Below are 17,738 nucleotides of genomic sequence, written 5' to 3' on the forward strand. Positions count from 1 at the left end.
CCTGAAAAACAAGATGCATGATATTTCAGAGACTGCTGGGAGCCATTGCGGTACAAGTAAACACATGGGTTGTGTTAGGGTAGCTAAGAATAGAAACAGGTGCAGGTATACTTGCGTGTACACCAATGCTAGGAGTTTAGTAAATAAATTTGATGAATTTGAGGTATTGCTCAAAACATCAAAGGCAGATATTGTTGGGATATCGGAGATGTGGTGTCACACAGATATAAGGGATGCAGAACTAGAATTTGGGGAGTACAACGTCTACAGAAAGGATAGACAGGATAGGAAGGGGGGGAGGGGTTATGCTATTAGTTAAGAAACACATAAAAACCAAGGAAGTGAAGCCAGTCGACATCGCTGGACAGTGCAGTGTTGAGTCAGTTTGGTGTGACATAAGCATTGGGAGATCAAAATTGAGAGTAGGAGTGTGCTATAGGCCTAATGACTCTGATGAGTATAATAAGAAACTGTACAGGGAAATAGAGTGGGCCAGTAAATCAGAGAGTCTTATAATGGGAGAATTTAATTTCCAAGATATTGACTGGAATTTGGGGGCTGGTCACTCACACACTAGCAGGGCTTTTGTGGATTTATTGGATGATTGTTTTCTACATCAGCATGTTCGGGAGCCAACTAGAGGGAGTAATACTCTTGATTTGATTATCAGCAGTGATTCTTCATGCATTAAGAATCTGCAGATAAATGAACCACTAGGTGGCAGTGATCACAGTGTGCTGAAGTGGGATTTACTCAAAGAGATAACTACCATTAGGGGTAAAGGGAAGGGTTATTGCTTCTGTAAAGGCGACTACGATGGACTGAGACAGTATTTAAATTCTATACAGTGGGACCAACTGATGATATTACCAACAGCAAATTCAAAATGGGAAGCATTCAAAGAACTTATCTTGGAAACTACTAGGATTTACATACCAACTAAGAAATATTGTTCAAGGTTTAGGCCAAAATGGATGTCAGATGAACTAATGAGGCATATGGCAGAGAAGAAAAATGCATGGGATACTTACAAATTAACACATGACACAGAAGCCTATGATAGATACAAGTTGATATGCAACCAAGTTACAAAGGAGGTTAGGCAGGCGAAGGCAGATTACGAGAAATCCTTGGCAAGGGATGTAAAGAAAAACAGCAAAGAGTTCTTTACTTATGTAAACTCTAGAAGGAAGGGGATGAATCAGATTGGTCCACTTGATATTGATGGGTCAACTGTTGATGATCCTGCTCAGATAGCTAACAAACTAAATGAATATTTTGCATCGACATTCACACATGAGGAGTTATTCAGCGAGGGGAATGCCAGAGGTGTATTCAACTCTAGCAGTAAGCTACAGAATCTTGAAATAACTGGGAGTAAAGTGGAGGAGAAACTGTTGAAGATAAACACAAGAAAGCCACCCGGGGTGGATGGGATCTATCCAGTTATATTAAAGGAGGCAGTAAAGTAAGTAAGCAAACCCTTAGCCATAATTATGAGAGCTTCCTTGGACTCAGGGGAGGTACCCATAGATTGGAAATGTGCAAATGTGACCCCAATTCACAAAGGAGGATCAAAGGCTGACACAAGTAATTATAGACGTGTGAGCTTAACTTCTGTTCCAGGAAAATTAATGGAGGCACTGGTTAAAGAAGCACTGCAGGATCATTTAGACAAGACTTCAGTTATAGCTCGGACACAGCATGGTTTTGTTAAGGGGAAGTCTTTCCTGACCAATTTTATTGGATACTATGATGCAGTCACAAAAGAAATGGATGCAGAGAATAGCTTTGATATTATATACTTCGATCTTAGAAAGGCTTTTGATACTGTTGCACATGGAAGACTGCTACACAAATTGGAGCAGTGTGACATTGGAGGCAAACTGCTGCTATGGATAAAGGGGTGGTTGAGGGGGAGAAGACAGAGAGTGGTAATCAATGGACACTGCTCATCGTGGACTAATGTTATTAGTGGAGTCCCTCAGGGCTCAGTGTTGGGTCCATTATTGTTTTCTGTATTTATAAATGATATTGATGATGGTATATCAAGCTTAATGTCCAAGTTTGCAGATGATACAAAGGTTGGCAGGGTTGTCAAGGACACTACTGACACTGTGCTGCTGCAACAGGATCTGGAAAGGTTGAGCAGATGGGCTGAGAGGTGGCAAATGAAGTTTAACATTGACAAATGTCAAGTGCTACACATGGGAAACAGCAACCTCAGAGCAACGTATCAACTCTGTGGTACTACACTGACAAATGTGTAAAGTGTATTTAGTGTCTAACGGCACCAGGGGTTTCCCCCATCTCCGCGTTGCTTTCATTGTGGGTGTACCAGTTCACTGGGAAGGCCAGAGATTTAAAAGTGTATGGATATTGTACATGTGTAGTGTTGTGTTCTGTTGTTCATCTGGCCATTTAGCCGCTAGACCCCTACTGAGGCCCATCGTTGCCCACACTTAGCCCCGTGGAGGCAGACCAGGTACACCAGTATTTTTAGATAAGTACTCTGGCAGGTCCTGCCACCTAATTTCCTGAGATTTCAGTGGCTAGGACCTATATATATAAAAAAAAAAAAAAGGGGGGGGGGTAAACGCTTGAATTTAATTAGGCCGAAAGAGGTTGCAAGTGTGTCGAGTTTGGCATTTAAAATTTTTACGTTGTGTGGGGCATTCGCTTTTCGCTGGCGATATAGATAGAGTAGGGGGGAGAGACGGAAGGCTGGGTGGAAAAGACAGAAGTATGGGGTCAATAGGTAAGGCGACCCCAGGTATATCAGTGGGGCATGCCCTTGCCCCACCAGAGGGAAATGAGGGGGTGGTGGGGTGAGGAGGGGGCAGTAAGTCCTTCCCCTCACCCCACCAGGGATAGGGAGTGAAAGTGGGCTGGGGAAGGGAGCCCTGCCCAGTTCGCCATAGCGGCAATTTGCAGTGCCCTCCAGCAAGTGCAGTCTGATGATGACTCGTTGGTGGGGTTTGGTCCTTTTCTAGGTGTGTGGTTTCATCCTGGGAGCAACGACATTCTGGCTGGAGCCACTCCCATTGGTTCCTAGGTCGATGCTGTTTCATTTATTCTGCTGCATATTACGCCGTTTGTCCTTAGTATTTTGCGATCCTTTCCTCTGTGTTGATGTTTTATCAGTTTGTCTTTATTTATTATTTGTGGTCATCTAATCGTTGTGGATGGCTATTTCTGTTCGTCGTCTATTGAAGACGTCAAGTGCAAATCGGCTGAGGGCTTTGTATTCATCTTCTGAATCCAGTAGATGGTACTCTTGATTTTTCGGCAAGTATTGAATCTCAGTTATAAGTCTACTTCTGTGTTCTTCGTAGCATTCACAGTCGTGCATAATATGCTGCCAGGTTTCAGGTTCTCCACAGGTGCATGTGGACTCTTCTATTATTCCGAGTGCATTCAGTTTTGCTTTAAATGGGCCGTGGCCCGTCAGGAGGAAGGTTGTATTTAGCCCAGGATAGAACCACGAGGGGGCTTTTGGGTACATTTTTGCGACTATCGGTATGAAGCTTCTTGTAACTTGACCCTTTGGTGACATCTCCCATCTGTGCTGCCAAATCTTCAACATGTGAGCCACTATTCGTTGTTTCTCTACCGTCCGGCTGTTGGTTGGGTCCAAGGTAAAGTCATAGATGGAGGCAGGTATATCCTTGGACAGTAAATACATGAGTCCACATCTAGTCACCTCGAGGTCCAACGGAAGAGCTCCTGCCAGGACCTGCAGAGCGTGGGTGCTCACCGTTTTGCATGCCCTAGTTATAGTTAGAAGTATGTTTCTTTGGATAGTGTCCAGCAGTCTTCTGTTGACCGCGGTTCCGGCCTTCCTGAACCAGATTGGTGATCCGTAGGTGATCGCTGGGATGAATATTGTTTTATAATACAGGGACAGGGTCTTCCTGTTGAGTCCCCAGTCCCTGCGAGATACTCTTGCTACAAGTGCTGCATAGTTCCTTAGTTTCTCTCTCAAGTAGGTGAGGTGAGGTGTAAAGGACAGGTTTCCATCCAGGATAATACCTAGATACTTTATTTGCTTTGCTAGTTTAATGGTGGATCCCGCTATCTTTATTTGCGGTGGTCGTCTGATGTTTAGAGAGCCTTTTAGTAGTACTGAGTTTGTCTTGGTTGGTGAGATCATTAACATATGTGTTTTTGCCCAATTCTGTAAGGTTTGTAGTGCTTGGTTTGCCTGTGTTTCAAGTCCCGTTCTGGAGTCCGCTTCCACCATTAAAATGAGATCATCAGCAAAGGCCTGACTGGCCACATTTCCCAGGTCCAGAGCCAAGAAGTCATCAAAAACCATGTTCCACATTAGTGGCCCCAGGACAGATCCCTGTGGGCAGCCCCTTCGGACGCTTTTAACAACTCTTCGGAAAGTTGTGACAACCTCAATTTTCCTATCCGACAGATATGCCCGGACACTGTTATACAAGTTTTCTGGGATTGCTGCTTTCCGGAGTCTGCCAAGGACACTGGGCCACCAGATGGTGTCGAAGGCCCCAGCAAAATCCACTGCTATTACCAGAAAATATTTCTTGTTACTTTGGGTTGCCTTGGTTATGAGATTTTGGACTGCTTCAATGGTCGAGAAGCCCGGTTTGAATCCATATTGCCTGGGTGATTCTAGGTTGGCGGTTTTGTAATGGTTCATGATCCTTTTGTGGAGCAGCCTTTCATAGAGTTTGCTTAGGGTAAAGAGTAGGGCTATGGGGCGATATGAGGCTGGTTGGTCCGGAGGTTTTGTTGGGTTTTTTAAGATAAGTTTTAGGTGTGCAGTCTTCCAACTTGTCGGGAAGTTCCCAGTTTCCAGGCATCGGTTGAGGAGATTAAGTATCAGGTTCGGTATATATTCCACACTGCACTGACAGTGGCAGAGAATGAAAGGGACTTGGGGGGTGGTTGTGCAGGCAGATATGAAGTTCTCTGAGCAGTGCAGACGGGCTGCAAGAGTAGCTGATGGAGTATTGTCAATGATATACAGGAATTTTTCCAGCAGGGATAAGGAGGTGATTATTCCCTTGTATAAGGAAATGGTCAGGCCACACCTAGAGTACTGTATACAGGTCTGGAGGCCTCATTTCAAGAAGGATGTAGAGCTGCTGGAACGAGTACAGAGAAGGGCAACAAGATTAGTGAATGGAACAAAAGGGTGCTCTTACGAAGAAAGGCTTAAGTTTTGCAAATTACAGTGTCTGGAGACTAGGCACCAGCGAAGTGATCTGATAGAGGTGTATAAAGCCTTGAATGGTTTGAGCATGCTCAATGCTGATGGGATTCTTCCTCTAGCTCAGAATAATCACCTGAGAGGGCATAAATTCAAATTGAGGAAAGACAGATGTAGGATAGACGTGCGGAAATTTGCCTTTAGCCAGCGGGTGGTTGGTTGGTGGAACAGACTTCCATCCCTTGTAGTGGAGGTTGATAGCCTAAATAACTTTAAGACTCAGCTGGACAGGTATTTTGAACGAACAGAGGGGTGAAGTGGAAGTGGGTTTTTTTTTTTTTTTTGGCTGATGCTGCATAAGCTTGCTTTCTTGCATCAAATGCCTCTACTAATGCTAATGCTAATATAAAAAACATAAATAAATTTTCAGAATCTTCCTTTCATTCCTATTTTTTAAGCTTCGTAACTTGCTACTCCGTTTTCACTTGTGTGTATCGTGTTAGTTTCAATTTGTGCATACCATGTTCTTCGTTATTGATTGCTTATCTTTTTTACTGTTTTAAATTTTAAACTCCCCTCCCAAATATCAGTGAACAGAAATATCAACTAGTTAGTATGTACATATTAATTAAGCTATGCATGTAAGCACAAATATATTTTATTTTGCCAACCAGTGGAAAATATTCTTCCGATTTTAACGTATCATTTAATTTTTTAATTGGTAAGGTAATAAAGTGTAAATTTGTGCTTAATACATCTTTACTTTTATAGCCCGTGGATAATACTCCTCCTATTTTCGCTTATTAGAATCACTGATTAATAGGATTAAAATTCAATTCACAAATGTAATAGTAATAGTAATATTAATAGTGACATGTGATGCAAGAAAGCAAGCATATGAGCTTATGTAGCATCAGCCAAAAAAAAATTCACACAACCATTCCCTATAAATGTTTGTCCAATTCCTCCTTCAATTTATTTAACCTATCAACTTCCACAACGACAGATGGAAGTTTGTTCCAGCAATTAACCACCCGCTGGATAAAGACAAATTTCCACACATCTATTCTACAACTGTCTTTCCTCAATTTGAATGTATGCCCCCTTAGGTTCGTAATCTGAGCAAGTGGATCCTATCAGAATTCAGCATGCTCAGCCATTCAAGGCCTTATACACCTCAATCAGATCATCTTGCAGGTGCCTAGTCTACAGCTGCTGCAATTTGCAGAACTTAAGCCTTTCTTGGTAAGAGGATCCCTTCATTCCCCTCACCAATCTTGTTGCCCTTCTCTGTACATGCTCAAGCAAATCGACATCCGTTCTGAAATGAAGCCTCCAGACCTGTACGCAGTACTCAAGGTGTGGCCCAACCATTGCCTTATACAAAGGGACAACCACCTCCTTTTCCCTGCTAGCAAAATTTCTGTATATCATTGACAAAACCCCCCATGACTTGCTCTTGCAGCCTGTCTGCATTGCTCAGAAAACTTCATATCTGACTGCACAATTACTCCCAATTCTTTTTTATTTTCTACCACCCTAAGTGTAGTACCACACAGTTGGTACATTCCTCTGGGGTTACTTCTACCCATATGCAGTACTTTGCATTTGTCAATATTAAACTTCAGTTGCCACTTCACAGCCCATCTGCCCAAATTTTCTAGATCCTGTTGCAGTAGCACACTGCCATTACTGTCATTAAGAACCCTGCCAACCTTTGTATCATCTGCAAACTTTGCCACTAAGCCTGATATACCTTCATCAATATCACTGATAAATAAAGAAAACAACAGTGGGCCCAACACTGAACCCTGTGGGACTCCACTATTTGATTACCACCCTCTGTCTTCTCCTACTCAACCACCCTCTTATTCATTGTAGCAACTTACCCTTAATACCATTCTTCTCCAATTTGTACAGTAGTCTTCCATGCAAAACAGTGCAAAAGCTTTCCTGAAATCCAAGTGTATGATATCAAAATATATCAAAATTTTTCATCCACTTCCTTTGTAACCACATCATAGTATCCAATAAAATTTGTCAGACAAGACTTTCCCTTAACAAACCCATGCTGTGTCTGAATTATTGCTGCAGTCTTGTCTAGATGATCCTGCAATGCATCTTTAACCAGTGATTCCATTATTTTACTTGGAACAAAAGTTAAACTAACTGGTCTGTAATTACTTGTGTCACCCTTTGATCCCCCTTTGTGAATTGGGGATACATTTGCACATCTCCAGTGCGTGGGGACCTCTCCTGAGTCCAAGGATGCTCTCATAATTATGGCTAAGGTTTGCTTAGTTCCTTTGCTGCCTCCTTGCTTACTTCGTATCGTATAGTGAACATACTTTACTATGGTGAGTCCATCGTAACATGATTTGATTGTACAGAGAATCAATCATAAAGCAGGGGTCCACTATATTTTTAACTATTTACATGAAACTTCACATAATTGGGGCAGCTGCTTAATTGGGCCAAAATGCACTATCCCGATGTGTCCCAAATAATCAGAATCCACTGTATTTAGGAAGCTGGAAAAAAATTCAGAATTTTAACTATTAATTAAAAGGCCATGCTTGATTGTTATTTTGAAGCTAAACCTGTCTGATGCAGCACCAGGACCACTTGATTAATATTTATTGTTCAAAAACAGAAACTATTTTTAAGAAGTACATATCAAAGGTACACAACATTAAAGTTAGCTATGAAATAGTATCACAGATTGCTGAAACAAGTAAAGCCAGTAGACCAAGTTAATCAAAAAATTTTTATTATTGACATCTCAGAAATTATCTTGAAGCAATGAAAGCAGAATAACAAAATAAAACACCATATAAAAGACCTTTTACATCAAATCTAAAGAAAGATTAATAAAAAATAAAATGCCTTTGCATGGTTCTCTCCCTTTCTGTAATAATCAATTTTTCTTCATTTTTCTTTGTGAAGTTTCCTAAATATTTGAAACAATGAAGAGACTACTAAGAATGTTTACTGAAGCAACAAAAGAATGAAATTTATTTCAAGCTGTTTTACAAATGTGTACACCTGCCAATCTGACACCAGAAAACTAGCAGCCATAACTACAGATAATGTTCTATAGTTATAACTGTTCTACAGACAAGATTCTTCAAGCATTGTCGATGTAAATGGACTTGGCCCACAGCTGTATAAGCAATGGAAGGGTTTAAATGTGAAGGAAACCACATGAAGCAATGGATCACACCAGCTTGTACCAGGAGCAAAGGCAACAGCACTGGTGGAAGAATAATGATGTGGGAAATAATTTGCAAACAGGAGATCCATCATATCACATAACCTTCTTCTTTGTCTTAGTAAACTCAACCAAAAAAAATAAATAAATAAAAACCTTTTAAAACAACTGATTCAAAGCCTCAATGGATTTTCAGTCATTATCTTGAGTTCAGAATTTGTTATTATACTTGTATTTATGTAAAATCAAAAAACCATAATTCATTTTATTGTTAATAGTGCAATGGGATGCTATATGCAAAAGAAGGGTAAACATTAACTTATTTTCTTTCACAGTACTGATAAATACCTTAGTGCAAATGACAAGTCCAAGTAGGTACATCACTAGACAGGAGGCAGCAAGGACTACAGGTTTGCATCGTCTCAACTGCTCAGGCCATGTATCCACAATAGTTGTAACCACTGTTTCAATAATGGTGAACTGTGTATATACAAAAGAGAAAACATATATTAAAACATAAAATCCTCTCTATCAAACAATTTGGAATGAATTAAAATAAACATTCACACACCCACCACACACACACACACACACACACACTGTAACATAACTTGTAAAGTGAGTATACTCACTGCATGCTAACTATTGGTGACTAATTGAGTGACAGATGTCTCCTTAATTGCTTTTGGTGGAATGCAACAAAAGCAATAAGAAATGCTTGATGCTGGACCTGAATTTCTCCAAATTGTAGTTGTCAGGAAACACGTAAAGTTATTTCTAATGTGAGAACTGAAGGTCTACTATCAATCAGACAGAAATACTGGATGTAGAAAGAAAATACTTTACTGTGTGCAGTGCCAACAGATTTATGAGAATTTTTATATCTAAAAGAGTAATACTTTGATATATAGATTTAAAGGATTATATATCATCATCATCATTAATCATTACTGTTTTTAGTTGCTTTACTATAGACCAAGCTTTCAAGGAGTGATTGTGATGTATGATCCTTTAAATTTAAATCTATTTACCAAGGTGTTAGTGTTTTAGATATAAAAATTTTAATAAACCTAATTTGAATGCAGTGAAGTGTTTTCTTTCTAGAGCAAGGGAAGGCTATTTCAAAGAACAGAAATAGAAGGAATAAATAAAGAAGAAAAGTCTGTGAGTTTAGAGTTTAACTGTGAACAGATATTGAATAGTTAATAAATGTGCTTAAATTGGTTTGGAAGAAATAGCTTGAATTACAGATGCTATTTCAGAAGCCGATTTTTCTCATCATCTGAGGAGGAAAATCAGAATAACACTGAACTGGTGTGATACAAAGAGTAAGATAACAAAACTAACAGTATGGGATGGAGGGGTTATAGATTTAATGAGTGTTGAGTATGATGAACAGCAATGCATGCAGCAGTTATGGGAAAGCAAATCAGAATGTTTTGTCATGGGGGACTTAACTAGATGTATATAAGTTAGGACTTTCAGATGGGCACTTTCTTAGTACTAGTTAATTCATGCCCCTTCTAGATAACTGACTTCTACATAAATTTGCTAAGAATGCCACTGAGGGAAAAGGCAGATCAATATTTCCACAGAAAAAAAAAAAAATAAAACAACTTAAGTCAGAGAAATATTCTTTATATAACATTTGACTGATATTGGACTGCAGGAAGTTTTATTTTAGCCAGCGAGTTATAAATTAGTGGAATAAGTTTCCTTCATGGGTGGTAGAGGCCGACAGTTTGGGGAAATTCAAAGGTCATCTGGATAGTACTTTCGGGTAAGGGAAGCGCATAGGATGATAGGTTTAATTTCCCTTTTTTTTTTTTAATTAATTATTATTATTTAGTTATTTATTTTATTTTATTATTATTATTTTTTGTTTTTATCATTGTTTTGTTCGAATTTTTTTTTTTTTTTGGCTGGTGCAGCATAAGCCATAGGCTTTCTTGCACCATGCGGCCGTTGCTAATACTAATAACTAAACAGAATATTACATGTCACATACTGAAAACCAATTTAGGCATTCAGAGGATTTTTATTTCAATAAGATTCAAGCACAAGACAAAATTTTGGGCAGACAGTTGTGAAATGTAATGTAAATTAGTGGTATTATATGCTTTACAATAATTTCCAACATTTCTCTGATACATCAATTAACCAAATGACCACAGATTCTATTATCACTTATATGAGGTGCAATAAAAGTTGGGAGCTGAAGAAGTTTTATTTACTTGGTGCAATACAAGGATCCAAAAGGGTGGAAGGTAAATCACTACAGTTCAGAGGAATGGTGCTATAACATAGTCACTATCAGTCTATGGTGAAAGTTAAAGTTCTACAAGCCCTCATTTACAATAATGTAAACAAGGGAATAACTAAGAGAGGATTAAAAGAGTCCCCTGTGAAAACCAGGACCAGCTCACTTGCAATCTGCTAGTCTAGCTAATTTTGAAATAACAAACTGGTTACTTTAAAATATATTATAAAAATATAAAATTTTTCACTGTGCAAAGATATTGGCTTGCTCATTGACAGAATGTGAATTTAAATGAAAGAACTGAATAAAAGAAACAAGAAAAAGGGAAAATGACAAAAAAGAAATGCTGCATTATCAAGAAAGATTCTATACCTCTGAAAGCTGAAGATCTATTCATGGTTAAAAGGAAAAAGAAACAAAATAGTATTTGTGATAGCAAAATTTCATGTCTCAAAGTTGAATTACCAAAAAAAAAAAAAAAAAATTGTGTCCAAAATATAAGTGGTTTATGCAAATTTTAATACTCTTATAAAATTTATGTACACTACACAATGATATATAATTATAAACTAGACATAAGAAGTACAGCTGAACTCAGTTATAATGAGATCCAAGGGACTGGTTAAAAATTACTTTAACTCCATTTGAATCATTACAGCACTTTTTTTTTAAGTTTCAAAAATAGCAATGAAACAAAATAAATGACAATTTTTCTTTAAATCCACCTTATGGAAAACTTTACTGTAGCTTATCAAACAGCACATTTCCTGACATCACTAGAGCAATACATTCCCCAAGCTCCATTGGCAAGGACACAACACTATTTTTTTCTTGCTGATGGAGCTAATCCTTATTCTGTGACAACCAGCTGTGCAAACATACTGCATTTATCAGTTCTGGCATCAATGGCAATCATGCACATCACATCTCTGATACAGATTAAAATCAGTTTATTTCATGTTAATAATAATGAAATTGAAGTCTGCAAAAAATAAAATCAAACATCATTTATTGAATGAGCATACTATCCTGCCAATAAAATCACATATGAAATGATTTGACAAAACAGTCATACTCACCAGACGAGTAACAAAAGCAACTCAGTCCAGTGAATGTGAGCAGGAAGCAAAGTTGTTCAAGCAGTTGATGACATTTATATTCTTCTTTTATCAATATCTGTGCCTTTCTCTGCTAACCCAAATTTCTCAGAAATAAGTGAAATAATTACCTTTGCATGGACAACTTAAGTTCTTTCCTTTTTTGCTAATTATTTCTGTGAAGCTTGCAATTATTATTGTCATTTTAAAAATGAAATTTCACCATAAAATATGTTTCTGATGGCTTCCTTCCTATTTTTTCACTATAGTCATGGTCTTCTTGTTGGATCTGTACTCGTTATAATTAATTTAAATTGTAATTATAATAATAAACAAAAAAATAACAAACAAACAAAGTAATTTATATTCTTCTTTGGCATTTTTAACAGTGGGTTTACATTTTTTTCTCATAAAAGTTGAGTAAACATGCTTTTGTGTTGAGTAAACACAGAAGCATGTTGAGTAAGTTGTTTAAAGTTTAAAAGAAAATATAAGATTCTCAATAGGGAACTAAATTGTTACATGAAATGATCTGGGAGGGAGGGAATGTTATTAACCTGACATTTCAGGAGCTGCCTTGCTTCCATCTTCTGAGGCTAGAGGAATCTGGAGAAGGCAGCCCCTAAACCATCAGGTCAATGTACCCTCCACCACAGATCATTTTGGGTAACAGTTTAGTTCCTTATTAAAAATTCTCCCATGATTCTCTACACAGTTTTGTGTTTTTATTTTAACTATATGTCCTTCACCCAATATTTTCAAGTTGTTTATAAAAAAGCCTAAATAAACTATGATCTTTGTGACATACCAAATATAAAATGAGAAAATATTTGAGAAAAAATGCTTTGTTTTTTGATAAAATGGACTGCAGAATAGATAATCATTTATTAGGGTCACAAAAAAATTAAATATATATTTCATTTCACATTTTTTTAATAATAATTTTTTTTTGCTTTCTGATTTTAAAGGCTGAAAAAAAAAACACTTTTTAATTATTACTATTACAAAAATGCCATGAAATTTCAATATTTGACTATTTGGTAAATACTAATATGGGAAATCTGGAATAATCAGATATAAGTGCTATAGCTTTTGTATTGCAAAACTTTTGGAGATATATAAAATATTATAAATACCTGAGTTCCAAGACCAAGTGTTAAGAGCATAAAGAAGAAAAGAAAAGCCCAAAGAGGTGAAACAGGAAGTCGAGCCACAGCTTCAGGGTACGCAACAAAAGCTAAACCAGCACCTATAATAGCAAAGTATTTTGTTTTAAAAATCGGACCATTCATCTGAGTTATGTTTATCCTGTGACTATTTGTTCATTTATACCAGAGAGCAGATGATAAAATGTAAAATAAACTTGGAAATATGACTCATAATGTCGCATCCAAAAATAACAGTTGGCTATCCTTAAATTGACTAACAACTGGCTACCCTCTTGAATATGTTCCTTTAAATTAGCATTGCTCATGCATACCTCTGAACTTTTAGAAATTGGAATCCAGGAAACCACCCAGCTAGAACATACTGGAATAGTGTTTGAATATATTTATTGTAAATTAATAATAATGAGTAATTAATTACTCATTATTATGCATATGATGCAACATGGAAATTATGTAGGTTATTATTAAATGCAAAAAAAACCTTCTTATTTTATTATTTTTACTTCATTTTGTTTTCAAATGATTTTCCCGAAACAGCACCTTGTCCATAAATTGAGCTAAGCTTTTTACATTCTTCCAATCACATCGTCTCAATAATCTATTTTTAAGTTTCATGGCTTCTTTCAAGTAACAGAAGGTAAAAGGTTAATGAGTGTACAAATTCTGAATTTTCTTTTTTTTTTTTTTTAATTATCATTACTTGCAAAAATTATTGATGGCTAATTTTACAAGTATTTATAAAATCTTTCTCTCACCCTTCCATAAAACTAGGCATCCAATAACCTAGTTTTATGGGTTTTTTTTTCCAAGTAATGAGAAAAATGTGTGAATATGTGTACTGTCTTTGATTCAAAGCTGGGCTTCAGACACCACATTAAATATTTTCTTGACAAAGCATGATGCTTTGCCAAGAAAATTTGTCCTGGATACCAAATCAATATCTTCTCCATTCTGATGATTTAGACATCACTACAAACTACACTGCACTATTGTCTACACTAGTTTACTCTATGGAGCAGTAATTTGAGTAACAGAAATCAACACAAATGTTAAAAAGGTTATCACTTCAGAGCTTTTAACTTCTTTGTGTTATGCCTGATCAGTAGGCATCCATAAATATCATCTTCAGCTGCAACACTGTATTACTGATATGGCCTCCCCAATATAGACCAACCTTTTCTGTTATTTAATTAGGGTAGGGTAGCTATTTTATATAATAAAAAGGTTGGTCTATAAAATATAAATGGTTGTTGGTCAAATACTAGTTCCATGCTTGTGTGATCTCTGCCATTGGCAAATTCTGTCTTCAGCCCTTTGATTGTCTTCCCAAATATAGAAAAATTTCCTTTGTCTGCAACTCTCTGATCAATTCCTTCCTGTGATCAAATTATTAGATGCAGAACTTAATAAATTTCTAAGAGAAAAAAGGTACCATCAAGAAATCCTGTGACACATCTGGGAAAAACATGCACCATCCCAGGTCAAACCCTGGCTGTCTCTGGAATATCTGACATTCCAAAGACAGCCAGGAATAATTAAAATAAAGGAATATAAGGTTATTCCTTTATTTTAATTATTTTGATTTTCTTAAATCACACTGACAAAGGACAACAGTACAAAAAAAAACAAAACAAAACAAAAACATCTACTGCATGCATCCTCTGTCCATCCTTACTAATATGTCTAATTTGTCCTTAAATTTATTCAAGCCACACACTTCTAAAATACCAGATGGTAGTTTGTTCCAACAGTCAATTACTCTGGCTGAAAGCAAATTTTGACATATCCGTCCTGCAGCCATCCTTTTTCAATTTGCTAAGTAGTTCTGTTGAATAATTAATAATCAGTGCCAAGCAGCACTTCTTCAGGATGATTCATATAGATTTCATGGATGGCCAGAAAAGTGGAAGTTATGTTTTAATGAAGTAAAATGTAAGATCACACTTGGGGAGATGTAATCCCAAAATAACTTCAAAGAACAGCAACTTCAAAATAACTTATACACTTGGTGGGGTTGAATTAAAAACAGTACAGGAAGAAAAAGATTTGGCAGTTGCAATACAGTTGGATGTGAAGTTCTCCGAGTAGTGTAGACAGGCAGCAAGGAAGGCACATGGTATCGTATGATTTATCAAAAAAAAAAAAAAAAAAAGGTAAAGTGCAGCCATTATCAACCTACTGCAGGATGGAAGCCACCTCAACAATTCATGCTGAGGGAAATGGACCATAATCTGCCACGCTGGTCCATTGCGGGGTTGGCAGATCGACCGTATTCAGCAGTCAGCGGCTTGAACCCCCCGGTCTACTCAAAGAGCGTGTGCTACTGCACTCCCGCTCCTGACCACTCGGCTATGGAGGCCACTTGCTTATAGAAATAAAGATGATATAATCCCATTGTATAAGGCAATTATAAGACCACATTTGGAATACTATATTCAAGTATGGAGGCTGCACCCAAAGAGAAGGCACTGAGTTTCTTAAAGGGGATCAAAGATAGGCGACACTGGTGAAATTGGCAAAGGGTATCCATATGAAGAAAGACTGAATATGTGGGCTAGAGCTTGGTAGCTAAGCACCTTAGAGGAGATCTAATTGAGGTGTTATAAGAGTCTGGGAGGAGAAATTAAAATGAATGAGGATGAAATTTTCACTGTTATAATTGATTCTGGAGGTAGGGGCCATAAATTCGAATTATGGGAGAAGAGATTTAGAGTGAATAGAAGGAACTTTTCTTTTAGCCAGTTAGCTGTTAATTACTGGAACGAGTTACCTGCATGGATAGTTGAGGCTGACAGATTGGGGAAATACAAAGGACATTTGGATAGGTACCTACATGAAAAGTGAGTTAAATAAGTATTTTATTTTATTTTATTTTATTATTATTTTTTATTTTGGCTGGTGTAGGAAAAGCTTTGGGTTTCTTTGCACCATATGGCTACTACTAATACCCCTAAGAGCAGCAGATTAATGTTTTTGTTAATGCCACCACCACAGCTCACAGTCTGAAGAACTAACTCTCTTCTCATGAAATAAAGATGGCAATCTTTTGACTGATGGATATTTTTCCCCCAAGGATCCCTTGGTTAGCACCAACCACCTCTGTTATTGCAGCATACTATAGGAGCTATTTATCTGATATGTTCTGTTTTGATGCAATGTGACATTAAAACACTGAACTATTAATACAGACTCAGCAAAGGGGAAAATAAAATTTTTGTCTTTTATACAAAAGCAAAAAATTTTATTTTACAATTTTCAAAAAGTTAATAATCATATTTTAGTATTTATTTAACTACAGTAAACCCTCACTAATCCAGAGTAATTGGGGGGGAGAGGTCATTCGGATTAAGCGATAATCTGGATTAGTGAAGCAAAAGATAGCCCTAAAAGACAAAAAAAACTTAGAACACAAATAAATGGAAAATTTAATAGTATTAGGTAGTGCTGATGAAAATAAATAAAAATATCACTGTAAAGTCTTTATTTAAAAACTATAAAAAGACAATACATTTATCCATTGATATATGGATAAACGTATTGTTTTTTATACATTTATCAGGTGGCGCTGGCATCACACGCCAATGCCACTTGATCGTTGCTGTGAATACTACTTAAATACAGCTTCTGCCAGCAATGCTTCTTTTGGCTTTTTTAATGTCTATCTATTTAATAAACTGCTTTTATCACTCTCCACAGCAAATTTTAAAGGAAATGTCTTTATAAGTTCTTTTTGTTTTTTAATATTTGACAGCCTGTTGGCCAATACCAAATTCTTCAGCAATTTTTTTCCTTCAGTAATTTTATTCGAGGTTGTGCAATCATGGTAACTCGTTGTGAAGGATGAGCACAATATGAGATACAGTTGAAATGATGCCTTTTACACTATTATCATAGTTTTTCCCTTTAAGAGTTGTCTATAGTGTTTTTACATTTATGTGTATGCATGCAATTTTGTGACAGAATTAAAAGAGACATGAGCAAATAAGATGTAGTAAATAATTATTACTGGAAATATTTTCATAATTATACAAAGAAATGGTGATTAAAGATATTGTAAATATAGTACATTATGTTCAATTAAAATAGTAATGACCATTTAATATTTTAACATTAGAAACAAGCATTTTAAGAATTGAGCTAAAGGCACTAAGCGATTTTATGGTAACATAAACTATTTGTCTAACCTTGTGCAGCAACCTTTGAAACTGGAACTCCTAACTCATGAGCCATAAAACCAACTATGCTGAAAATAACAAAGCCAGCAAAAAAGCTAGTACCACTGTTGCCGAATGTGATGAAAAGTGCATCTCTGAAAACCAAAAGGGGAAAAGTACTTATGCATATATATAAATTTATGTATAACAGATATGAAATTAAAATAAAAATTAAATATAAGACTGAAAAAACATATAAAGTAATTCAAAATAAAGGGATATCTCAAAATTACAAAAGGGATAATATTAGGATCTATTTTTTCTCATTTGGAAAACACCTGGAATACAGTTCCCAAATGTTACAAAAATATAATATTAATATTACATAAATAGTAGTTACTGTATATATTATATTCCTGTATAATCATAAAGAAATTTTCATAAACAAGAATATGCATCAACATATTTATATTTTACCAAACATTTATTAATTTGCTCCATGAACAGAATAAAAAGTGGAAGGTAAAACAATTGCAAATTTCTCTCAAAATTTGTAAATCAATTACAAGGAAGTGATTATAACAACACATATTACAGCTTTTGTACCCACTATATTAAAATGATACAAAGAAAATCCAAACAAGTTATTTTTCTTTTGACAGAAATTA

At 36.5% G+C, this 17,738-nt stretch overlaps 1 protein-coding gene across 3 annotated transcripts in view; it reads right to left on the reverse strand.

The window, feature by feature from the left end:
* LOC150080740 (sodium- and chloride-dependent glycine transporter 1-like) overlaps positions 1–17,738 on the reverse strand; it is a 263,490-nt gene that overhangs the window by 72,281 nt on the left and 173,471 nt on the right. For all 3 annotated transcript variants that reach the window (XM_090381755.1, XM_090381754.1, XM_090381756.1), the window contains 3 exons: positions 17,101–17,225; positions 12,884–12,996; positions 8,739–8,870 (listed from right to left, as the gene is read on the reverse strand). In XM_090381755.1, coding sequence (XP_090237881.1) covers positions 8,739–8,870; positions 12,884–12,996; positions 17,101–17,225 — 370 coding nt within the window. The remainder of the gene's footprint in view (positions 1–8,738; positions 8,871–12,883; positions 12,997–17,100; positions 17,226–17,738) is intronic.

This window comes from Mastigoproctus giganteus, chromosome 9 (genome assembly GCF_048544385.1).
Source record: "Mastigoproctus giganteus isolate SK-2022 chromosome 9, ASM4854438v1, whole genome shotgun sequence".
In the NCBI taxonomy this organism is placed as follows: Eukaryota; Metazoa; Arthropoda; class Arachnida; order Uropygi; family Thelyphonidae; genus Mastigoproctus; species Mastigoproctus giganteus.